We start from the raw sequence: 27,587 nt of genomic DNA on the forward strand, positions 1-27,587 counted from the left end.
TTAGGTAATATGCGTTCCCTGAGCATGGGTTGGCATCAGGAGATAGGCAATAATCTAATTAATTGTGCAACTTAAGTATAAAAAAAATTTAAAGACGGCAACACAAGACAAAAGACAAAAAGAAAGAGGCATTTTACAAATGTGGTAAGTTATCATAAAAAAAATGAAAGTCCTTAGGAATTGACGATTTAAGGTCCATTAAGTGTTGAAAATTTTCCGATTTAATTGCTATTGGAGTCGGATACATTAACGGCAACTCTTCTAAATTCCAGATTTTTTTATCTTTTTTCGTGATTCTGTAAGGCAAAGGCATCCATTCTTCTGTATGCCTGATTTTAAAGAGAATTCCGTGTTCATTATACTGAAGTGCTCTAATGTTTGTTACAGTAGGATCACCTGACGATCTACCAGGACGGATGGAACTAATGTATTGAACTTCTTGAAAGTTTTTGAAATATGTATGATCCAAGTACTCCACCACGTAGGGTTTCGGATTTATACGAGCAGTTTGACAAATATTGACATAGTCTGCTGGGACATTTATGACTCGGTTTTTTAGTTTTCGCTCGATTGTGGAGTGCATTGAATCGCACTCCATTTGCGTATGACCTTTTTCTAAAAATTTTTGCTCAATTGTAATCCCATGCTTTTGTGCAAAGTTGAAAAGTGCATTGGCAAGAATTGCATTTCTGTTTTGTCCAGTGCAACCATCACTGTACAAAATGACTTTACTAGTAGAGTTTTTTTGGGGTATAATATTAGTCTCTAAAAACTTGTAAATGATGGTAGCAAATGTGTTGGCAGTTAGTCCAGCATGACCCTCATGCCAGAGGAAACAATATCCATCCAAGGATTTAATGTCCATAATTGTAAAATTATGGACTATTAATTTTGTTTTATAATATAGAGCGCTGACATTAGATTTTGGACTCAGTAGAACTGATTGCAAATCCATTGAAAAAACTTTTACATCTTCTTTTGTTTTGTCAACCTCTTTTTCCTTTCGTGCCTCCTCCTTTTTCTTCTGATGTTCTTGATAGGTAGCTTCGTCAATATTACCAGTCTTGTAACCCACACACGTATCACATTCGTCCTTTTTAGGTGAAAAAAGTGCTAAATTAAAATCGTCGAAACTGTTATTAAATGCTGCAATAGATAGCGGTTGTGAATCGTTTTTTGTACACCAGTCATTCTTATAAAACCGGTATAATTCCATTTTTGTTTGCCAAGATCTTTCAAGGTATAATTTCTTTGTGCTCTTTCGACAATAATGTGACTCTAGTTTTGGAAGAACTGTAAAGAAATTGCACAAATTTTCTTTTTGTTTGTCGATTTTCGCTTTTCTAGGAATAACTATTTGGGAGGAATTATTATCACGCGTATCATTAAGGTCATCATCCACCAAATCATTTGCAGTGTGTTGTGATTTATTTTTTTCAATCAACCAATGTGCAACAGTTCTTGGTGCAACTGAAAGAGTATTGCAAAACATTGTTTTGCACACTCTTATCTTGGATGTTGTTTGTAGAAAATATATATAGGAAAATTCCCTTCTTGACTCGTTCTCTTTTTTTCGATCCCTAGCTCTTGAAGTACTTTTCTTTTCAACCAGCGTCCTTAGAAACAATTGTTTTTCGTTCCACAAAAAATTCCAAAATCTTGTAAAAATTTCTGTTCTTTGATCTTCTGTTATCTCATTGCACTTCATTACTGATTTCCCATTATTCATTACTCATTTACCACTGCATTTGCATCTCGGTCCTATAGCTTTTGCTTTTTTTTTAATATCATAATTCTATTTTTCTTCTTGCTTTTGTTTTCCAAAATATTCCTTTCCTTCTTGTCTCAAAATCTTATTTTTATTTTTCTTCCATTCCTTTTGATCTACATGACGTCTCTTTCTGCGTGTCCGTGAAGGGGTTTGCATTGGAGTGTTATTTTGTAGCTCTTCTAGTACTTCATTTTCATTTTCACTTGAACTTGTTTCATTTTCACTGGGTTCATAAGATTTATCTGAACGACTAGAAGAAGCTTCAATAACTTCTTCTTCCAAAATGGAGGTTGGCACTTCTTCACCATGAATTAATTCTGGAACGAAATTCTGACGATCTTCTGGTTCAATGTTGATTTCATCTTCAGGAAAATTTGAGGAGATAAAATTCAGGTTAGCAACTTTTTCTTCAGCTAGGGTGAGTAAATCATCATCAGTAATTAAATTGTCGTCAGCTAATAAGTGGTGATTAGATGCTGAGGAGCTTGCTAGATTAGTACTATCAGTTAAGAGTGTAGATAAATCCTTATCTTGATCAAAAGTATCACAAAATGTTAACAAATCTCTTGTTACATCGCTTTCGGCATCGCTTTGTCTGTTGGGCTTTTCCTGGATGTTTTGCTTAGCCAATAAAAGCATTTTCATCTCACGGGATTGCGGATTCATTCTGAAATATACAGCGTTAATTAGAAAGTATACTTTTATGTACCTAGCTAAGCAAAAATTCAGAATGTTATTATAGGGAAAAAAATATTAAAGGTAGGTACCTATGTGGTTTATCATCGAAACTATAATGGCCTATCTCCTATCCAAACTAAGTAAATATAAAATGAAAATTGCCTAACTCCAACACGATATTTTAACATCAGATTTACCCAAGAACGCACAAAAATTAAATACTAAATTTATATTCTCTAGATAATTTGAACGTCAAAGGTAATTAAAGCATTAAAAAATTATTGATACTTACCTCAGATATTGTTTTATGCACATAAAATTAAGAACAACAACGTTTCACCTGTTATTACCATTACACACTGGGAGTTAGGCCAACTGCATATTGTTGAAAATCAAGCCGGAGATAGGCGAGTTTCGACTGGTATTTTGTCGCGGCATTTTTGACATTTCGGTTGTTAGGCGTATTTAAGTCGACGCGGTTAATTTTTATGAACCCAACCAACCTAAAATGTTAATTTGAGCTAAAAGTGGAGTTAGGCCATTTGCATCTTAAGCCGACGATATCTCGTTTCGACATTCGCCCAACCATATTATAAACACCTCGACGAATATCAATTTTATAAGACATTTTGCAGAGCACAAACCAAAATATTCTGCTTTGTTTATTAAATGTCAATAACTGATGACATTTCAATTCCATGGCCTTCTTTGTTAAATGCATTTTGCTTCTCAATCAGACCAGGTGAAATTTTTCCCAAAACTGTAGAACCATACGTTATGCCACGACCTTAAGGGCGATAGTACTCCTTTTTAAGAATAAATATTCGTCCTATATCCCAATATTTAGTTGTCAACAAAATAAACATTTTTTATTATTAATTAGTTCTGTTAGTGAATATATTTTGTTTTGTGTTGTTGATTGAACCTATATTATTAGTAATTACCTAATTGCATAGTGTTGCATTAAAACATTATTAGAAAAAAATCGGTTGCCTGTAAAGTCGGTTTTACGGGCGAAGATTTTACGTGACAACGTCTTTTTCTCGGTAGAATATTTATTGATATGAATATTATTAAATTGCACAATAGGAACAAGGAATTGCCGCTATAAACTCAGTTTCTCAACTTTTGTGTCAATCTAACAATTAATCAATCAATCATAGTTTACGATAATGAAATATTAGTGTACAATTATTTACCTTTATTTTTGTAGTTGTTGTAAATGACGAATCTACTCACGAATTGAAGACAAATCTCACGATCTCACGATTAAGGTCTTACATCTTAAGATTTTTAAATTTTTTTTAAATTTCAAGTGTTTCTAATAAAATGCATGGGAGGAAATCAGCTTTTTTTAGATTGTCACCTTGAAATATCCATAAATTGACTGTATTTTTGTATCAAAGTGGGCTACTCCAATTAACTCAATTAATATACACAAAATAATATAAACAAAGCTTAAAAGGTTCTTTATGCTTTGAAAGTGGTTTATAAACAACTGAATTGTAATGTATATTTTACCGCCTTTAATAAATATGAAGTATAGACTAAATTTTGTGTAAAGAACAAACATTCAACAGACCTAATAGTAAAAACATATTGATTTAAGTGTGAATTTGAGATAATGTGCTGACAAAATGTTAAATCCTAAGAAAACAAAATTATGTTTTTATGTATATTCATTATACTTAATACTCTTGGGTAAAATACCTCATATCATATATGTCTTTAGACACAGTTAATAATTTTCATTGAAGTTTAAACTATAAAGAATGTTTACAATCATTGCTCAATATTAAATGGATAAATCCATAGCAATATTATAAAAGAATATAGGTCCCTAGGTAATTTCCTAAAATTATATCTGATACTGGTGGTTCCCCCTAAAATAGGACACTGTAAGCACTCCACATTTTCACTACAGACACAGCTGACGATACTTTCAACGATTTTCAACTTTAGCGATTCAACGCGCCTAATTCTCTAGTGCCGCGCGCAGCGGACCGATCATGTTTGAGTGGGAGAGAGACGCAAGGCATTCGCCGGTCCGGCGGGCTTCTCTCTCGTTCGGTGACTCACTGTAACAGACGTGAGCGGGCGTTACACTTTTTCTTAAATGACTCCGAGCCACAACCTAATTTAAGACGTTGTCACGTCAAAAAATAAACTGTGAACTATCTGAATTATACAAGTATTTTTGTTTGTCCCAATACATAGTTGTTAGGTTAGGGTTCGTATATGATACTCTATCGTATTCTATCTCTCTAGTTGATGTTTTTGTTAATGTTTCTATGCTTAATTTTCCTGAAATTTACGAAATCTTACCCATGTAGAGATTAAAAGAGTGGAAAAAAGGAGAAATCAGACGAAGACATTTTTAAAATATTTTTTTTAATGTGTCTATGAAAAACAAACCCACAATTTTAGTCAATCTACGTAGCATTAAAACTTTTACGCCTTTTTTACCTTGAAGAGTGTTTCATAGTTGTTAGATATTTTATTAAAAACCGAAAAATACCAGACGGACAATATTTAGAGCGCCTTTCGAGAAATGCAAATCGTTACCCTAGTTTGCAAAGTTGTAGATACACCATTTTATTAAAAATTAATTTTTGGCACAATGTAACACGGAATAAGTAAATTAATCATTCCTGGAAGGCAGATTTATTTGAACTTCATAAATCATTAAACAAATTTTTATGTTACTATGTCATGTTATACGCTTGCCACTACACCTCTCACTTCTTTCCACACGTCCAGAGAAATATTTAGACAAATCCATAACATTTCTCGTTTGCATCAAATTTTTAGTGTAATTATGTATGTAAAAGAATTTCTTTTAATTGGCTTTAGACTGAATCGAACAATTTGTGTTTATTTCAGATGGAGGATCTGATGAGGAAAAATACGTTCAAGGTGAATATCATTTTTTTTGTTTTTTTTTTTTTGGTTTGGAGTTTTATTTTTGGTTCTTAAATAACTTGCATGCAAATTGAATGAATGATCAAAAATCTATGTGAACGAATGTGGCACCAAATTTGTACTAACAATATTTTTGAAGAGCTGTTCTGTAAAATAAGATAAAACCATTTTTCGCTCATTATCATCTTTAATTTCTATTTAAATTTCATTTTAAATTTGTGTTGCATGTTTATATTCTGTTAATGAGGGGTAGAAGGTTTGAAATAAATATCTTAATTAAACTTGGATCATCCGATCGATTCAAGCATTTAGGATACTGTACAGGGTGGTAAATTGTCGAACACACCTTAAAAAAACGGGCTGTTACCACATTACCCTAATTATTTCACATCGAAAGTCACAAGAAATTCAAATGATGATTTTTTTGCAAATGTGAGTCCATTTTCAATAGGTAAAAGAAACTGAACGATCCGTTTCGAACTGGACAATTTCAGCTCATCTTCAGGCTCTCGATAAAAGTTTACTTAACGACTAAAAAAGAAGAAATGCTACAGTTGTTTTGTTTTTAAGTATAAATTATGCCAATACACAACCTCGTTATATAGTATAAGTAATTGTATTATATAAGTATACTTACATAACGGTACAGGGAGAAAGGTTTGGAATTAAGGACCTCATTTGCTGAATTCTTCCAGAGCGGTGGTAGTGGGGGAACCAAATTACTGCACATATGTGCAAGGGCATTGGCTTTAAGAAAATATATAAAGATTAGAAAATACTGGTTGTAAATTTTATGTGACTATTGTATATATTAAATGAATTATCTTTTATTTTAAAAAGCAAATCTGAATGTTGTAGCTGATATATAGTAATTTTAAACTGTTAACAATTTTATTGTTCTGAAGCTATTTTCTTGTGGCATTTTAAAGTAATTACTATTTAAATGGGAATAAACCACAATTGGGAACGATTTCCGAAGTGGAAATTGAAACGTCAATAAACGTACTTTAACCTTTAATTGTGACTTATTCCCATTTAAATAGTAATTATGTTAACAATTTTCATTCATTTCATCCCTAGGAGGGATTTAAAAAAATGCTAAAGGCACGACCCTATCTCCTGTGAACCCCTGCAAGACATAGTTTCATCCCATGTGTAGGTGTGGCCTGCTCCAGGAGCAAATTATGGACGCAAAAATTGTACATCCATAGTTGCCTTAGATAAAATACCTTTGATGTAGTAAGAAATGGCGTGACCAACGTTTGCTGTAGATTTAAACACTGTATCCTTCGACGATTTAATGTTTTTATTATCCAATTCTTTCATACTACATGCGCCTTTCTTTGATACAATTCTAAAGACACTGTAGCATTTTGAATACTAATTTCGTTTCCAGAATTCTTTACAATATTCTGCAAGCTGTCGAAGTTTGAGCAGGTGTCGCTCGGGGGCTTGTGAAATCTTTGCTTGGCAAATTAAATTCACTATTAAAAACATTACGAAAGTAACTCATTTTAACGAGTGGCTTATTATTTTCGTTACAATATTGTTTTTATAAGTACATCTTTGTAACGCTAAGATCTAGGGAAAGATATCGGGTTTTTAAGTTATCTTTACAAGAGTAGTGGCTTTTGTATCTCGGGAACATATTTATATGCTGAATTACAGTCTCTCGAGTATTTTTATCAATTTTAACACTTTCTTTTTTTCCCTTTTACCAGGCTCTGTTATACCAAATTTATCAGTTTTTTCAGATACTGTAATAAAACGTCTATTACTGTCAAACGTTTGGAGGAAAAATGCTTTACACACTCGCTTATTTATTAGAATGATTTTTGCAAAAAAATTGTAGATGTTTTGTAGATCCTTAATTCCTCCTAGCAACTTCTTCCTTTTTTATACAAAACGATAAGTATGCTGTTTGCAAGTCGTAACTAGGAAGCTTATAAAATTTATCAAATAGAGCTTGTCTGTCTACCTCAGAAATAATTTCGTTACACTTAAATCTGCATGTATGATCAAAAGGTCTTAATAATTGCTTACTTTGATGGATCCTCTTGTGTCCTACTTACTGCTTGCCTTCGGTTCTTAGCTGCTTTTTTTCATTTCTTTTCCAGGCGCTGATATTCCTTTTTCGTTTTCTTGTTTTACTTGGCATGACATGTGTAGATTTACTAGCACTGCTTGACTCTGACTATACAGATTCTTCTGAGGAATGTACTACATCATCTTCTGGTCGATACTCTTCATCTTCTTCCGTTTCATAAGGATCTAACTCGGATTCATAGACACCTAGAAAAAAAAACGGCAATATAACCATAAAATTAAAGCTGAGATTATTAATTTTGATCTTACCCTCTTTGCTACTACTAACCAACTCCAAAAATACAAGGTAATAAATATATTTCGGTTTATATAACGTACATCAACAATTCTGTACACAAAGACTTTGTAAACACACAACGTCAATGAAAAACGCACTAGTACGTTGAACAGTGTCCTAGAAAATGTTGAGTGCACAAACGGTACAAGTACAAACGATATTATAACCGTTTTGCTCCAACAACTATGCAGGAATTGTTAAGTAGGTTTATCTACCAATTAATAGATGGCACCAGTAACTAAACTAAACACGCTTATATCGTTTTTGCTCTGAAAGAACATAGATGTAGTATTATTTTCTGCCCTTAACTCACAAATTTTTTAAATGTCAGTTATATCCTTTTTGCACTAACCCCTTCAATTATTTTAATTTCTGTATTCAAAAATGTACTTCAATTCTTCTTCTTCTTAAAGTGCCCTCTCCTCAATGGAGGTTGGCTACTACAATTTTAAACTCTTCTTAATCTTCAGCTGTTCTTATTAGCTGTTCAAAATTTAGCCCTGTCCATTGTCGGATGTTTCTGAGCCACGATAGTCTTTTCCTTCCTAGGCCTCTCCTTCCCTCGATTTTTCCTTTCACTATAAGTTGGGCATATTGGTACTTATTATTTCTCAGTATGTGGCCTAGGTATGATGTTTTTCTAACTTTTACTGTGTTAAAAAGTTCTCTTTCCTTGCCTATTCTATGCAGCACTTCTTCGTTTAAGGTATGCGATGTCCATGAAATTTTGAGTATTCTCCGGTAGATCCACATTTCAAAGGCCTCCAATTTATTTACGGTTGATGTTTTAAGGGTCCACGTTTCAACTGCATATAGAAGAGTCGACCAGATGTAGCATTTTGATAAACGTAGTCGAATTTCGAGTTTTATTCGAGAATCACAACGCAGTTTTTTTTATTTTTTCGAAAGATTTTCTGGCCTGTTCTATTCTCGATCTTATTTCTAGATCAGGATTTAGGCTGCTATCGATCCAACATCCCAGGTACTTAAATCTATTAACCTGTTCTAAAATGTGCCCATTTATTGTGCAAGGTTGAGGTACGTTTTGGTTTTTTCGGATTGACATCACTTTGGTTTTTTTAATGTTTATTTTCAATACACTACAAAAACCAGAAAATTCATTTAAATTTGTGTTACATAGGGGAAGTACTGGAAAATTCGCTTAAAACCAGAAAATTCACTTAAATTTGTGTTACATAGGAGAAATATTAGAATGTTTTGAAACAGAATTTGTGTAAAGATAGAACTGAAAAACCTTATCAAAGAATAGATGGAAATGTGATTAAATTAAAAGTTCTTAGATCCACACACAAAACCACTAAAGCAATATCCTAATAAAAATAAACCCACTTAAAAGAGATGGGAATTATGGGAAAATACACTGTTTGAAACAAAAAAGTTTTAAGATTAAAGATTAGCGCTTGACTTACTAAGTTTTTACTTCAAACACACTATAAATTTATTTCTAATTCGCCACAAATTAAAAAGTGGTTTATCCTGTATAACTTAACAGAAAATGAAAAGAGATGAAGCGATAAACGATGAGATCCCACCTTACAAGGTGGGATACGGTTATTGGCGATCACTTTGTGCGCTTTCTCAGCGGCCCTCTGAATATTGGTTATACGGACTGCTTCAGTCCTTTGGGCATAGTCGACAGCTTCTTGCACATTGTCTGGTTATTGGCGTCCACTTCTTTTACTTCTTTATCATTTGCTGGTCATTATCTATCACTTATGAAAACCCACGGGACTGTACATCAGACAACAGGATGACATGATATATGTTACCAAAGTACCTCAGTGTCCCTTTGCTGTACCAATTAATTAATTTTACAAGACAATTAGGAAGTTTATACATGTCATTTATTTCCGACCACAAATTCTATACCAGACTTATGTTATCGTCCATTTTTATTAATGATGAAAGTAAATTCTTATTATACTGGCCAATAAAAATATTTTCAATCATGAATTTGTTTAGAAGAAGTTTGTGAGGTGATTATTGTACTTCATATTACTTAAACGATTAACGCAAGGTTTTCTACCAATTCAATATTTGTGTGTCATCTTCAAACTATTAGGGTCAACTAACCTCAATTCTTTTATTAGGTCATACACGGCCTTCGGAACTGTATAGTGATTTATTCAATTAAAAAGTCAGAAGGTTAAATTGCGTATATATACAAATAACTATTATAGCTACACGTTGTAATCCAAGTTTTGCACTTAAATATTTTAATTTTTGACAATACACAATGGCATGTTAATGGTATAAAATCATTAGTTAGGTTTGAAGAGACTAAATTCAACAGCTGATCATAACATTACTTGCTCCTGCTCTGGTAATCTCATTAACCATATCTCATTAATAAAATTAACAAGACATCTCTTTAATAATGTTTGACCGTTATAGAGAAATATTGTGAAGAATGCTATAAATTTTTGGTCGTTGGTAAGTCATTTTGTCCATTTGATCAGAATTTAATTAGATCGAAAAGAGTCGAGGACATGGATCAAGTATCTTATGCTATGACTGAATTCAATACACCTTACACTTGCGTTTATTATGCTTTGACATTGATTACTTTTACAATTTAAACATAATTCTACAAACCGAATTACATATTTCCGAATATGCTTTGATATACACTGCGCGACGTAGTCTCATTTTTTTTTAATTTTTTTTTTTATTTCCTGAGTTAAGAGAATCAAGTTTGACACTTTGCAATTCAACAACCGGGCCATTACATATTGTTGCTCACAAAAGATGCAGACTTGCATTGGCCCGTGAACACTGGAAGAGATGTAGTGAAGGGATCTTAAAAATTTCACGTAATTTTATTTAATAAAAAATATAGACAACAAACTATAATAACTTAAATGTCATCTAAATGCATCTTCATCAAAGCGGGTGTGTGTGTGTCTCGTCGTTGATTTTGGCGTCAGCATCCCTCTTTGGATGGAGTGCGTTCGGTTCGATCGAGGTGGATCGGGACGCAGTTGCACAATTGGTAGTGTATAAACTTCGATATGCGCGAGCAGCAGGTACTTACCTAACAAACACGGCAATTGACATCTCTTATCAGAAAATCCTCTTCATCTATATGACCTTTATAGTAACATAACATGCTATGTATCTATATGAAGCAGCAATAAGTCAGGAGACTTGTCTTTGATGACGAATTCCTAACATCGTCCAACAGACCATACCATGATCTTGAGAGGATGCTTTACTCGCTCCACTATGCAATCCTTGTGATATTTTTCACCCACTCGCCTTCGGACGAAGGCCGACTTATCCATGGTATCTCCACTGTAAACTCATCGGAGAAACAAACCTGTGAATAAAAAAAAACTATAAGATATTTTTTTTAGTCTCAATTAATTGTCCAATTGTCCAATTTTGGTGTTCTTTGGCCCATTCCAGTCTCTTTTTCATCATTGCGATGGTCAACTTTGGTTTTTTGGCAGGGCGACATGATTTGAAACCTTGCTTAGCAAGCCTTCTGCGGACTGTCATGTCAGAAACTGGCATCCCAGCTTTACGAATTAAGTCCCGTGAGGATTCTTCTTGGCTTCTTTCTATTGTTTGCGAAGATATCCCTAATTTTTCTTTCGTCTCTAGTGATACGCTTTCGACCACATTTTTGGGCACGATGGTGAGTCAGGTGTTTGTTAGTATAATTTTTTTCTTGATATTGCTCACTTTTGCTTGCGCTACTTGGCATTGTTGAGCTATCTGACGTTGGGAAAGCTTTGTATTCAATAAAAGTGTCTTTATCTCCACCATTTTACACACAGGGACGTCTTTAGCCTTACCCATTATGATTTTCTTCTCAAAAATCGAAATGTTTTGAAAATGTCTTTAAAATTAAAACTGATAGTTTTTTTTAACTCACAATCACCACTAATACATTAATAAAACATACTGCAAAGATAAAACGATACTAATCTTTCAAAGACAATACAAAAACATACAAATTCAGTTGTAAACTCCAAGCGCAAATTCACTACAATGTGTATGTTGTCACGTAATTTGACATAATTGACAGTTCTAGAGCTGTAAACGTCAAAAAAGTAAGGTTATTAGTGACAAAATATATTGGCATACCTTAATCGTATAGCAGCATATGATTTTATTATAAAATTTTTGAACATATTTTAAAAAATTTGATAAAAAAACTGATCATAATAATTTGATCACCCACTGTAACCTTGTTTTCTATTTGGTATAAGACATCTGTTTAAAAAACGCGCTTAAAAAATACCGATGTATTTAGTGACTAGGAAAGTAAACGTCGGATAATAGAATCTGTTGAGGTTGTTCGTAACTCTTTTGGATATAAATCAAGCTTTTAAATTTGATATTGATGGAACAAATTATCATACATATCTTCTAATATCTCCCTCATCACTGGGAATTCGATATTTTATGTCTGCACCTTATCTTAAGTGGCGTAAGGGATTCCTTTTTTTTACTCGTAAGTTTACCAGGAAAACGTACGAATCCCGTAATGGCAATATTTGCAAATCACTAATAGTCCAGTCCAGTTAGACGAAAAAATGTCTAACCTTGGATGACGAGCTGGCCCAAATTTTATTATTTTAACCTTTAGGGAGGGGTTAATTTCAGTGTAAATTTAAAATCGCGACTGAATCCAATCGTTGCGTTTGCTTGAATTGAATCTTGAATTTAAGGAGAACCGTTTTTGCTCAATATCTCCACCATTTTCAACTTTTCGACAAAATGGTAAGGACTGAAATTGTTTCAAATGTGATTTCCTACATTTTTTTTACAAGAGTGGAAGCATAATTATCGAATTATCTCGTTTATTATTAACTTTACAACAGGAATGTATCTAAACAAAAATAGAGGTAAAATATATTCTATATAATTAAGGGGAAAATAGTAACTGAAATGAAAAAGTATAATTGTTTTACTGTTTTATACAGTTTTGAATTCTTTGATTTTTTTGCTGAAAATAATGTCCTAATAATAATTTAATGTCCTAAAGCCTTTATGTCTTTTAAGGTCCTAAACGTAACGAACCCTATACGGTGACGTCATCAGCAGCAAGCCATAAACAGGAACGAACCTTCAGATTTAAATATTGATTTTAGAAAAAAATTTAAAGAGATCAAAATCGTATAAAATATAATTCTTCATTTTTACTTCTATACATTCATGTCGAGAAGTTTATAATACATGGGATAACTCATTAATTATGCTTCCCCACTCCCTTCCACTATGTTATACCCCACCCATAACTCGGAAAATATCGACTGAACGAAAAAAATTGTAAAAAATAAATTGTGGGAAATCGCATTTGCAACAATTTCAGTCTTTACCATTTTTGTCGAAAATTTGAAAATGGCGGAGATATTGAGCAAAAACAATTCTCCTTTAAAATCAAGAGGCCGACTAACGCAACAGCGGAATTCAATCGCGATTTTAAACACTACTATTGACCACCCTTAAAGGCTAAAGTAATAAAATTTGGGCAGCTCGTCATGCAAGGTTAAATGCTATCACGATTGGACTATAACTACACCACTCTGAATGTATAGCCCTGTAAACTCGCTTATCAGAGAGTCATAGTTACGACCGCACCAGTGATGTCTGAGGGCCCTCAGTCCACAAAGTTCGACTGTCCTATTTTAAGAGACGTATAGGTCAACTCCAGTACTTTCAGCTTGCTAGCAAAACCGCCGTTTCGCCTGTTTTCCGGTTACACCAGTGCCCAGACACATCTTGTTAGGGAATCGCTGGTTGCCGGGCATGGGAAGGAGGCATCACTACTTGGTTTGCATTTCCCGTAGCACTATGATCTTAAACACTACGCGATCTTATGTCTAAAAGCAGACTCGCCGCACGCGTCCCGCGATGACAGGACACATCTGCGCAACGGGCGGGGTTCGGAGCCCAGAGAACCTAATAAAATCTGGACCCTTACCCGTCAGGGAATCCGTGTCAACACAAATACGCTACAGTTTCGGTAGGTCAGAAGTCGGACCTTCAAGTCCAAGTCGTCCCTCTAGATGTTCCGACTAGTACCACTAGTTGTCCAACTAATCCAACCAGCCCACTCACGGTCCGACTTCAGTTCCAACTGCGGAAGTTGGACCACTAGTCGGACTAAAAATCGAAACGTGAATAAAAATATGAATTAAGAAATTATGTTTACTTGTAGATGTTTGGCTACTGTCGAATTGGCTGCTATAAAGCGTCAATCGATAAACATCTATAGGTAACCTAATTTTTTAAAAATTTTTTAATAAAATCCTTTATAAAAAGGTATATAAAAACCCAGTCGGGCTATGTTAAATAGACAAAACGTTTTCGGAATAAATATTCCATCATCAGTGTCAGGTTAATACATGAATGTAGCCACTAAATATGGGGGTAAAAACCCTTTAAAAATTACTAAACTCTAATTTCACTATTTGGGAGAGTGAGCCATCGTTTGAAGGCGTAGAAGTGGGGAAAGACGTATGAAAATCCAGTGGCGTACACTCACTTTTATTTCAACGTTAATTATATTATATTGTTTAAATATTATTGTTCAAAATAGGCCACAATATATTTATCTGCAGGTTTTTACTGAAGTTTCCATCTCTATATCCAAAGACCGTTTTCAAAGATATAAATTATAGTTATATTTATTTTATTTGTTTATTATTATGTATTTATATATTCTTATATTATTTTCTTTTTTTTTTCTTAACTTTAAAAACGGTCTCTGTACTAGAGATCGAAACGTCAGTAAAATAAACATGTAAATAGATGTATTGTGGCTTATTTCCAACATTCTCCCTAAAAATACGGAATGCCACAAGCAAAAAGCCACAGAAAAATAAATATTGCTATCATTTGTATATTTGAAAACGATCCCTTTATATAGACATCGAAACGTCAGTAAATTAAACATTTCAATTAAATATATTGTTACTTATTCCCACCATTATTTCTAAATATACAGAACGGCAAGCAAAAAGCCATAGAAAAATAAATATTACTATCACTTGTATATTTGAAAACGATGTCTTTATATAGAGATCGAAAAATCAGTAAATTAAACCTATAAATAAATATTTTGTGGCTTATTCCATACAGTCTCCTAAAAATACAGAATGACACAAACAAAAAGCTATAAAAAACAAGTAATTTTGCAGAAAGCTTACTGATACTGACTTTAGCGTAACTTCCGCGACAGCCTGGTGGCTGTCGCGGAAGTTACGCTAAAACGTCTTTTGACGTGACCCGTCCTTAAAGAGTTACACAATGAAATTTTTTTAAAACAAATTTTAAGACAGTTTCCCCACCACCCGAGAGGTATGTCTTGTGGCGCGTCACTTTTTAAATGGGTGTTCGCCAAGAGCCATACTGTCCCATTAAATAAAATAAACAAAACACTTAAGCAGTATAAAACAAAATAAAATCCTATAAAATAAAATAAAATTCTATAAAAACAAAATAAAAATAATTTTGGATGTAACAAAACATTGTACTATTCTATTTAAACACAAACACTATACACACTTACTATGTTCTTCTCGTTTTTTTTTTGTTTTTGGTTTTTTATGCTGATGCTTACTAAACTATTAGAAAATATTATTCGCTGTCTAAATCTGAAGATGCAGTGCTGCTATCGCTGTCATTATCTTCACCTGGTGTAATTATAATTGGCTCTAGTAAATCTTTGACATGAGTGTCAAGTTCCCACATACGATATTCTTCTTTAATTATGTGGCCTATACATTTAGCCCATTTCTCTGGAGTTACATGGAGGACTGCTTGAATCAAAAGTTCCTTAACTTCGTTTAATTTGAGCGTTTTGTTATTGCGTGCTACTTTTCCTTTCACTTGCGCCCAGATAAGTTCAATGGGATTAAGTTCGCAATGATAAGGTGGTAGACGTAGAACTTTGACACCATAATCTTTTGCAGTTTCATCCACAACATATTTAAGATATTCACTTTTCCTTAACCGTACAATGTCAAGTAGTTGAATTTTGAGCATTGATTCTTCGTATGCAATCCCCTTTTCTGTAAGCCATTCTTGAATTCTCCCTTTCCGCCATGCCGTCGTCGGTAATTGTTCTAGTCTGCGGCTATGATATGGCGCATTGTCCATAACAACCACAGACCCAGATTCCAATTTTGGTAAGATTCTCTTAAACCAGCGCTCAAATACTTCGGAAGTCATTTTTTTATGATAATCACCTGTTTTTTTTTTGACTTAAATTGAAGCAAACCATCATCAAAGAACCCTGTATCACTTCCTATATGGGTGATAATTAAACGCCGTCCCTTTCCTGATGGAGCTTTTAATCCTGTAGACCAGCCTTCTATAAATGCTTCGCGTTTACTTTTGACATTTAAATGTTGCCAAACTTTTCCAACTGTATGACCTTCGTTAATCCAGGTTTCATCCAAATAATATATTTTGCATCCAGTGCTGCGAATTTTTCGTATTTCTTCTAAATATTTTCTTCTCCACAGAATAATTTCATTTTTTTGTAATAGCATACTTTTTCTGTTGCGTTTTACATATCGAAAGTTCATTTCGCGCATGGTTCTGATTAAGACCCTATGAGATATCTTGGGTAAAGAGTCATCGTTTTTGAGCTCTTGAGAAATTTTTTTCAGTGTTGGAATTTCACTTCGAAAATAAAATGAATGAATTTTTCGACGTATAATATTCCTTGTCTCGTCATCGAAAACAATGCTTTTCCTACCTCTAGTTTTACCTTTTTCTTGCTTTTTATTTTCCGATGTATTTTTAAGTACACGATAAATACAGCTAACGGATACTTTTGTTAAACTGCTACAAATGTCGATCGCTTGGCTAACATTTAAAGCCATTTTTCTGCCGACAATTCCTTCATAAACGTTTTGTATCATTACCTTCCCTCGGACGTTAACATTTTCCGTCTCTTTTGCGGCTTTTCATTTTTGGAATCAACATCAGAATTTTGCTGTCTTCTCTTGGAACAACTCGGTTTTTCGTCCATTGTATTTCAATAATCTGTGTATATACTATATATACAATAATTTCAACAATTCTGTATAAGAATATAACTAACAATTTAGTATAAAACGACAAACTAAAACACTCTTATTATTCTTATTATCAATAACACGTTTTATCAATACTACAATACATTATCAATAACACGTTTTATCAATACTACAATACATTATTGTTAAAACAGTATTGACAACAATAAGTTTACCAACTTATCACATAAAATATACTCACAAAATACATTACCCATAGAAACGCCCATGTAAAAGAACCATTCCTCCGGCGAAAAAATAATAAAAACTAGTTTTTTATGGCATGTCTGCGTCCAAATTGTAAAACGGAATTTCCTCGCTAATTCCAACATTGCCAAACGATTGAAAAATAATGTTTTAAAATATCGATTTTTATTTTATAAATTTAAATATGTAACGAAACGGAACATATAAATAAAATTTATTTCATTACAATTTTGTGCTTAATTTTTACTATTGAAAAAATCATGTTTTTTTGTATTTTTATGACGGTAATAATCGCTGCGTGGAAGAATACAGGTTTTGTATGACCATAGTTACTACTTGTGAACAAGATTTGGCTACACTGTACGACAACTCCTGGTCAGTTTTTCTATAGAGAAGCACAAATAAATATACTACTTTATATATTCTGTAATTTCTTATGAGGAAACGCAAATTGCAATCGAGAAAACAGGCAGTTTTCGAGGGCCGCTGTGTACATTTAAATTTGAGGATATTCCGCGTTTAAACTATGATATCACTCTTCTGAATTGAGGGTTTCTACTATAATTGAAATTTAGTTTACATTATGTCTTGTTTAAAATTAAGATGGTAAAGTTACCGTTGGATTGGTAACATGGCGACATATGACTCTACATTAAGTTGCAAGTCCTGAGACGGTATGACGTATACCGACTGGGTTTTTATATACCTTTTTATAAAGGATTTTATTAAAAATTTTTTAATATATGGTATACAGCCAACTACAGGAACTTTTTAATTTATAATATTTTTTGAAAACGATTTCCGGATGGGAAATCGAAACGTCAAAAACAAATGTAAGATGGAATTATCATTACAATCAATTGTATTTTAATAATTGTATAAATAATGCAATTTTTAGCAATGGAAATTGTTTTTCCAATAACAAAATATTTATGAGCTCCTGTGAGAATGTGGGCGGATGCGGTGGACCAGTGGATTTTCAGCTTTTCGTTTTCTTTCGTAGATTTTTTGTGGTTTAATATATCTAGTTCGATTATAATGAATTTACTTGCATGTTTTCTATAATCTAGTTTATAAAATTTTTAAGCCCTTATATGCAAAATAATATATTTTTATCGACGCTACTTTATACATTTTAAACTTTATTTTAAATTTATTAAATATAAAATCTTGATACGTTTTTGTTTCTACAGTAGTATACCAACTTTCTTTTGTGTATTATAACTGTTATTATTATACAAAATTTGTATCATATTTTATAAAATATAACTGTAATTACGACTGCCTCGTAATTAAGTTTTAATTTCAAGCTTTACATTTTAAGTACTGGAAGTTAATTAGATATGCGCGCAAACAACCACTAATTATAATAAAACTCTTTAATGGAGACTATGTAATAAATCGAAATGATGATTAAGTGGTATATCACTAACTATAAAAAATTTAATAATACCAAGATACTATAGTTTACATATATTTTTAATAGTATTGTTCAAGTTTGACTATGTGTACTTTTTTTAGAATGCATCGATATAACAAAACTGATATGGAACTGATAAACTATACAAAATATAAATGAGTTAAGCTAAAGTAAAACATACAATACGTTACGAGTCTGGGGTTTGTTGTCGCATGCGGCAATATGCCCTAAATATTGCGGCAACTATGTCGTATTTTTGAAATTGTTTCTAATTTTTGCGTTAAAGTCTAAATAAATAAACACTTCTAATAATAATTATCTAGTATAATAAATAATTCAAGATTAAAATAATATAATTTCCATTTTGAAATTACCAATGTAGAATAATTTAAAGCAGATGATGAATATTATAAGTGTCGGCACTGATTGCGAGGCAAGACAAAAGTGTCTATAGAAAATGTCACACTGAGAGTGCAGTACGGGTAAGATACGGCAATGCTTTTCTTATGGAGAATAAACGCGCAGGGTTGTCGGTTTTCTCCAGCTGTTGATTGCTCATTGTCTCACAGGACCGGCTTGGATAAAAATGCATCTGCCGGCAGTACGAGTAAAATATTTTATATCATGTATACGTATACAGTAGAATAAAAAGGCATTGATAAGTTATTGACAACGAAAACTATGAATTTTGCATATAAAACGTCAACATGAGATATACAATTGAATCATATTCATAAGAGTAACATTTGAACACCGCTTTACAAGAACAACATACAATAACTGTAGTTTTAATGTTTTACATAAAAAAGAAAAAACCTACATAATTTCTAGGAAAGAATTTGGAAACTTGGAAATGATATTATTTATAGATATTATATATAATATTCAAATTTCCAATTCTTTCATAGAAATTAGATTTTTTCTATTGTATGTAAAATATTAAAAATACAGTTATGTTGTTTCTATAAATAGGTCTTCATTTCTTTTGTAAAACTTCTGCTACAAATTACCATCATTAACATAATCACCTAAATATGGCCATAAACTTGTTTGTCATAATTAGTATTTGATAAACTCCAAGCTTTCTTTATTTCACCCCCTACCCATCCTAAGGATGGGTAAGGGGTGAAAGTGCTTTTGGAAAACGAAACTACACTTCAAAATTTAGTCCGAGTTTCAACAGAGAGCATGGAGTCCCATAAGTTTAAATCCGGTGAATTATTTAACGGTTGCGCTAAACTCGTAGTGTTAAATGTGTTGTGTTTTTTACAAAATACGGAACAACAAAGTGCTGCTGTAAGACGTACTTCGTTGATGACTGGTGTTAGCGAAAGAAGCATTTACAATTTCAAAAAAGAAAAAGAACAGAGTGGAACGTTTAAATCGCCAAAAAAACGTAAAAAACGAGTGTGTCAATCAAATTCTAGAATATTCACATATGACGAGGGTGTAAGAAGTATTCTACGGAGAATTGTTCATTGTGAATTTTTCATGAAAAATTTGCCGCCATTATTAAAGCATATACATAACTTCATACAAGGTAATGAGAATATACAGCCGTTGTCTCTTTCTACTTTATACAGACTTCTGAAAGATATTGGATTTGTTTATAAGAAACGTGGCCGAAGAAGCATCATGGTGGAGCGAGAGGATATTATTCATTGGCGCCATAATTATTTGAGAACTATACGACGTTTGCGAAAAGATCATTGCAATATCATATATTTGGACGAATCGTGGGTTAATGTTGGCCAATCTATAAATTACGAATGGTGCGATACTACGATACAAAACAGTCGTGATGCTTTTCTCAAAGGTTTAAGTACTGGCTTAAAAGCACCTACTAAACGAGGTCCACGATATGTTTTATTGCATGCAGGTTTCTCAGGAGGTTTCCTTCCTGGCACACAGCGTGTTTTTCTGGCAAAGAAAAATGATGGCGACTATCACGGTGAAATGGATGCCGCATATTTTGAGTCGTGGTTTAAGGAGACATTAATATCAAATTTACCAAATAATGGTCGCAGGAATGTCATTGTAATGGACAATGCATCGTACCACTCCCGTAAAGAGAGATTCCCTAACAATTTCTGGAATAAAGCTGCAATCAAGGAATGGCTAGTGGAAAAAGACATTTTTTTCGAGGAGTGTTATTTGAAATCCGAGCTATTAGAAGCAGCGCGTGCTTTTAAAGATCAATACGATAAGTATCATCTTGATGAGTATGCTTCACAACATAATGTTTATATGTTAAGGCTTCCTCCATATCACTGCGAATTGAATCCTATAGAAATGGTGTGGAACCAAGTTAAGCGATATGTAGGTACCCATAATACCACTTTTAAAAACGACGAGGTACGCCAGTTGATCGACGACGGTTTCGCACGCGTCACAGAGCAAAACCGCACTGTATATTTATAGCTATCAAGAAATGTAATTTAAAATGCAGGTATAAACCTTATACCTGCTCATCTTGTCAAGTGTGGGCAAGGAAAACCATTATCCCATATGGAATAACACAAGGTTTCGCTGAAAACTACCAGGTTGCTATGCCAAGGAACTAGGTAAACTTATGTTGTGTGTAAAAAATACGAGACTGCATTATGTTTTAACAAGGACAAAAACTGCACTTTAGATTTCCACAAAAAAAATTTCATAGTAGGTGTTAAAATTTCGCAGTGATTCAAGTGCGCAACTTGTTTTTTTAAAACATCGCCGGGATTAAAAAATGTGCAAAGCTTTTTCGATATTCCCGTTCCTGATCATTTTTCACATATTTACAAAAGAAAAAGTTTTTCTTGGATATTGGGCTGGGTGCACGGAAATCGAGTTACCGGAGGTTCTACCCGGTATATTTATAGCTATCAATTTAAAATTTTAAATTGTAATTTAAAATACATTTGTTAGTTTAATAAAGTATACAGTTTTATAATAAAATTCTCGCTAAAAACTTAAGGTCTTTTTATTCAAATTCATGCCTCTTATTTGGCTACTTGAAGGCAATTATTTTATCAATATATTATTTTATAATAAATAACAGAGCCCGTCGTAGAGATCTGGGTACGGTTCTGTGACTACCACTTGGACCTGTTTGTGTCGCCAAACACAAGGCGTGAAATCCGGCAATTGTGCATTCCTATATTAGTCGTACTGCACTCTCGGTGTGACATTTTCTATAGCCCCAAAGTTAACTGGGTAAATTGTCAAGGACATAGCCCAAAAAAGAAGAAGAAAGAATTACAATAGGTTAAAAGATATTACAATCAACCTGTGAATGTTAAAAGTTACTTACTCTTAATGTATTTTTATAAAATCTTTTACTATTTGTACACACAGAGAGCAATGATTTTTTTTAGGAATTTATATCGGAATCTGTGGCAGGTAGTTTAATCGTTTAATGCGTACATTAGCTCCTCGTTTGGAATGTTAAAATACCTTTTTCCATTTGAAGATCCGTCATAAATGAAAACACGTAAAATAGAGTTGGCTGTAATTGCATAGTGTGGTAAATGATTATTTTCATAGATGTGCGGTCTATGTGTAACATCTTTTCTTTTGTAAAACTATGAATTTTCTATGGTTTTTAAATGCTGTAATATATAAAACGTAGGTTTCTAAACAATTCAGTTACTCTTAAACAACGTCATATCAATGGGTTTCTTAATATTTTTGAAAAGAAAACATTTATATTAAATATTCCTTTCATTTTAAATAATTGTTACAAAATTGCTAGATAAAAGATTGTAATATGTTCTCTTAAAACATTGTACTACGGCTACAAGAAGTATTATTAGACCCAAGAGGTACGTTCTGAGAAATGTTTTCATTACGTGTACGCTGCAATTCCCTAAAGGTAAATTTGCTTGAAAAGATTACCCTAAACTTAGAACATAAAATAAAGACGTTAATGAAGATCAAACTTTGATCTATTTTTTTAAGTTTCAGGTCAAAATAAAATGTACAAGATTTCGAGCTAACTAAAGCTTATAAGTGTGTTATTTAACACCATTTCGTTAAGGTGTTCTGTCGTAATTATTATATTCTGAAAAAATACATATTTGTATATATTTTACAACACAATGTAACAATCATTAGATCTTAAGCTTCTTGCAACCAGTTTCCAGCGATTCTTTTGATGTCGTCCGTTCATCGTGAAGATGGCCTACCTCTGTTTCTCTTGTCTGCTCGTGGTGCCGCCACACTGTAATTTTTTTTGGTCCACCGTCCGTCATTTATTCTGGTCACATGATTCGCCTAGTAATTCAGCCATGCTATGCGCTCTATGATATCGGTGACGCCGGTCTTTCTTTACTCCTTTCTAACCCTGTCTGAAATTCAGTCCAAGTAACGACAGTTTCGTTCTTCTCTGGGCTACTCTGTTTTTGATTGCTGGTTGTGGCCCTGGGTTCCTTAACCACGTGTTTCAGTGCTGTAAGTCATGACTGGGAGTACACATTCATCATCATCATCATCATTAGCTTTTACAACTCTTCGTGAGTTTTTGCCGCGTTTACTATTGCCTTCCATTGATTCCGATCCTGTGCTATTATTTCCCATGGCCTTACTTCATCTTCTCCAGGTCTTCCCTGACTGCGTCTTTCCACCTTTTTCTAGGCCTTCCTGTCGATCTTCTACCATCTGGTCTTTCCCAAAACACATTGCTAATCAGTCTGTCGTCATCACTCCGTACCACGTGGCCTGCCCATCTTAATCTATTGGCTTTTATGTATCTTACGATGTTTCCTTTCCCGAAGAGAGTCTCTATTTCATTGTTGTATCTGCTCCTCCATTCATTTGTCACGCTGTCCCTGCAAGGACCATATATAATTCGCAGGATTTTGCGTTCCCATACTAATAGCTTATTGATTTCTTTCTTTCTCAATGTCCATGTTTCACTTCCATATGTCACTGCTGGTCGTATTATGGTTTTGTATATTTGGATTTTGGCACGCCTTGATAGAAGCTTTGACCTCATTAGATGTTGAATGGCAAAGAATGATTTATTCCCCGCCAGTATTCGTATTTCAACCTCCCGTTCTCCTGTGTTTTCACTGGTAATTGTTGCTCCTAGGTATTTGAATTCTTTGACCACCTCAAAATTATGATCGTTTATGGTAATGTTTTGTCTTATTCGCTGTCGTTCCTTTTTTGATACGACCATGTATTTAGTTTTTTCTTCGTTTATTTTCAGGCCTACGCTTAGTTTTGCTTCTTCAAAGTTCGATACTATATCCTTAACTTCCAGTGTTGTCTGTGCTACTGCATCTACATCATCTGCAAATGCGAGAATAATCTTTGCTCCTCTGGCAGTTATGTCTGGTTTGACTCTGGTATAGATTTTTCGCATTGCATATTCCAATGCTAGGTTAAATAGTAATGGGGACAGCGGGTCTCCCTGTCTGAGTCCGGTGCTTATGCCGAAAGCCTTTGAAGTTTTGCCTCCTATTCTAATTTGTGCAAAGGAATTGTTGACACACATTCGCGCAATCATGGTCAGCTTCTTTGGTACGCCTAACTCCATCATTGCACTACACAGTTTTAAGCGATCTATGGAATCATATGCTTGTTTGAAATCTATGAAGATCTGGTGTACTTCTTTATTATATTCCCAATACTTTTCTAGCATTTGTCTGATAGTAAATATTTGGTCGATTGTTGGTCTTCCAGGCCTAAAGCCGCATTGGTAATCGCCAATAATTTCATCTGTATACGGCAGTAATCGTTTTAGTACAACTGAAGCTAATATCTTATATGTAGTACCGATTAGTGAGATTCCCCTGTAGTTGCCACATGTATCCTTTCTGCCTTTTTTATGTATTGGCACGATAATACAGCCACTCCATTCTTTTGGCATTATTTCTTGTTCCCAGGCTTCTTTCATTAATTGGTGTATTTTAGTTCTAAGTTCATGCCCTCCTTTTTTAATCAGTTCTGCATCAATATTGTCTAGTCCCGGGGATTTGTCATTTTTTAGGGTTTCTATCGCCGTGATAATTTCTTCCAGGCTTGGCGGGGGTACTTCTATCTCGGCCGTTTGGTACTCACAATTTGCTTTATTTCCATCCGCGTCTACCTGGACATTTAGAAGACTTTCAAAGTATTCAGCCCATCTTTCGATTATTTTATTTTCAGCTGTAATCATTTGCTCATTTTTATCTCTCACAAAGTTCGGTGTTCTTATATATGCACCTTTCTTATGTTGTCTTACTTCTTTGTAGAATTTTTTATTTTGCTTGCTTCTGTGTTCACGTTCTACTTTTTCAATTTGTTGTTGTAAATGTTGTCTCTTTTTTCTCCTTACTGTTCTTCTGGCTAAGGCTCTCTCTCTATTGTATTGTTCACGCTTTTCATCCGTCGGGTTTGCTAGGTAGTCGATTCTTCTTTTGTTTGCTTCTTTTAAGGTATCCTCGCATTCTTCATCAAACCATTTATTTCTTTTTGCTTTTCTCTTCCGACCTATGCACTTCTCTGCTGTTTCTGTAATGATCGTTTTAATGGAGTGCCATTTCTGGTCTATGTTTTCTCTGGAGTACACATTGGTCGAACGTATTCTTTTTCAAATAATTTGGCATGTTGCTCTTGAAGATGTCTGATAGAGCTCCATATGCGGTCCATGTTAAAGTGATTCTTCTTTGCAGTTCAGCAGTTTGGTTGTCCTTGGCAATAATTTTAACTTCATGACCTAATTTTTAATATTTATGAATTAATGCTATTTCGCTGCAGCCGATTTTTGGAGTTCCGTTTGGTACCAGATTTGTCATGTATTGTGTTCTTCCAAAATTTATGTTTAAAAATAACTTTCTTACAGACAACATCCAACTTATTAAGCATAGTTCCAGTCTTCATCAAGTTATCTGTTATTAGAATTATGTTTTCCGCAACTCGCAGGTGGGAGAGCATTCCGCCGTCGACGTTGATTGCTTTGACATCCCATTCCAACTGTTCGAAAGCATGTTCCAGGATGCCGTAAACAGTTTATGAGATAACGTATTTCCTTGTCTGATTCCTCTTGATTTTTATACATTTTATATCTTTGTGTAATCTTACGGTCATGTTTTCATTATTGTATATATTCGCGATCAGTTTGGAGTACCGATAATTTATGCGACTTTCCTCCAATGCTCCCATTACGCTGTTAATTTGTATTGTATCGAATGCTTTGCGAAAGTCTACGAAAGCTAGGGCCAATGGTCGGCTGTATTCGATGGATTTGTCTATAATCCCCTTTATGCAGTGCAGATGGTTGTTAGTACCAAAGTGACGTTTTCATTCTATTTTAGATTTTTAATGTACTTACATTTCCTTAATTCCAGTTATTATTGATATGCCGCTGATACTTGGTCACCAGTGCCTCGTTTCTGATAACATGGTTCACCAACGTGACAGATTACCATTTGAGTAGGAGAAGCTATTTGGGTTAGCAATAGAAACCATAGGGTTCCATAGTTGAGAACCGCTATTCAAGGGTAATTAATATGAAATGATAAAATAACTAGCATCACCATTTCAGTTTCCATTTCATTAAAGCATTCCCTATTTACATAAGATATATCGTTAAATATTTTTTTTCTATATCTTTTAGTTTCTTGTTACTAAAGCTTTCATTGTACCTTGTCTTGGACTCTCCACTCTTTAGCTTATTCATCTCCGTCTTTTTATTGGCCAACACAATATTAATATTGAATTTGTGTTTTACCTTTGGATGCTTTTGGTATTCGACTGCATGCATGAAGTACCTTGTGTGCCTGATTACGGAATTCGCATAATCTATAAATTAAACTACTAATATTCCATAAACTGCAGTCTATATGGTACATACAAAGAAGCTACGTAGTAAGATAGCGAAATATTTCGTTGTACTAATTTTTTTGTCTTACCTTACCTAACCTTGGCGAGTCTTTGTCTGTTTGACTATATGCCTCCTTTCCTCTCCTTCTGACTCTTCCTTCGATCTTCGTTCGTGTCACTCTGTATTGTGTTTTCTGTGTTATTTTTGTATCATCTAGCCTCTAAACATATGCCAGAGGTTTCACAAATTATGAAATATCGTGTTTATCGTTCAATTAATTGATTTGTTCGTTTGTTTTGACATTCCAGGTGCCATCATGTTGTTTTATTCAAGATAAATTTTTCGTGTAGGCGTTTTTTGCTCCTAATGCTACTACAAAGTTAAAATGGATACAAAGCCTTTTTATGAAGCTGTATATATTTGTATATATATAATATATATATATATATATATATATATATATATATATATATATATATATATATATATATATATATATATATATAATTATGTCATATCCATAAGTTTAACTCCTAATTGGGGTGCTCACAAACGCAGAACAAAATCTCAACTCAGAATTTTGCTCCGCGTGCGAAAGTTAAAAATTTTACCCTTTGATAGGAAGGTTGCTATCAGAAATATTCTTATAAAATTGCAATCAATTAAAAAATAATAGTTATAAATATAAAATTAAAATAACTTTTAACGTGGCGAAACCATCAATTATATCATTAAAACTTTGTCCAGTGGCCTATTCCCCTAAATTGTTTAACCAGCAATAAATAACTGTGAGACATGCTACATTCTTGGACAACGAAGTTACAAAATGATTTTGTGAAACAGTTCGACCTTGTGAATTAGAAATCCGCGTTTTTTGTATAATGTGGTAGGAATAAAAAGAGGTAGTTATCTACCTGTATTGCAATATTATGTATACAGTTTAGTATTGGCCCTCATATATTGTCAATTATATTAAGTACTATCTGGGATTTCTTAACTAATAAAAATTTTAAGAATATATGTGTATGTATATTCAATATCCAAATATTTGTATATTCAATATTATTCTACGAAATAACGAGCAACAACCATATCAATGATAAACAAATCACCATGGGAGCGAAATTACAAGCATGAGAAGGGGAGAAAAACCTGGTAGGAGACCACTGCAGTAATCAGTGGCTGAGGGGAACTATACGATGTCACCTCTCGTCTCGTTAGGAACAAACAATTCCGGAACACGGCCTATATACCCCGATAACAATGTGTACTTTTACAAAACACCGACCGCGAAAGCATACACTCCTTGATAAATTCAACAGGGTTCTTCCGTGGACCAATGGAACCCAGCATCA

At 33.6% G+C, this 27,587-nt stretch overlaps 1 protein-coding gene across 2 annotated transcripts in view; it reads left to right on the forward strand.

The window, feature by feature from the left end:
* Positions 1-27,587, forward strand: part of ps (RNA-binding protein Nova-1-like protein passilla) — a 260,367-nt gene that overhangs the window by 60,537 nt on the left and 172,243 nt on the right. Inside the window, exon 3 of one of the 2 annotated variants that reach the window (XM_072535481.1) lies at positions 5,333-5,365. The exons of the other annotated variant lie outside the window; for it this stretch is intronic. Within the exon in view, the coding sequence (XP_072391582.1) occupies positions 5,333-5,365 (33 nt within the window). The remainder of the gene's footprint in view (positions 1-5,332; positions 5,366-27,587) is intronic. 2 annotated transcript variants of the gene reach the window in all.

This window comes from Diabrotica undecimpunctata, chromosome 6, assembly GCF_040954645.1.
Source record: "Diabrotica undecimpunctata isolate CICGRU chromosome 6, icDiaUnde3, whole genome shotgun sequence".
NCBI lineage: Eukaryota > Metazoa > Arthropoda > Insecta > Coleoptera > Chrysomelidae > Diabrotica > Diabrotica undecimpunctata.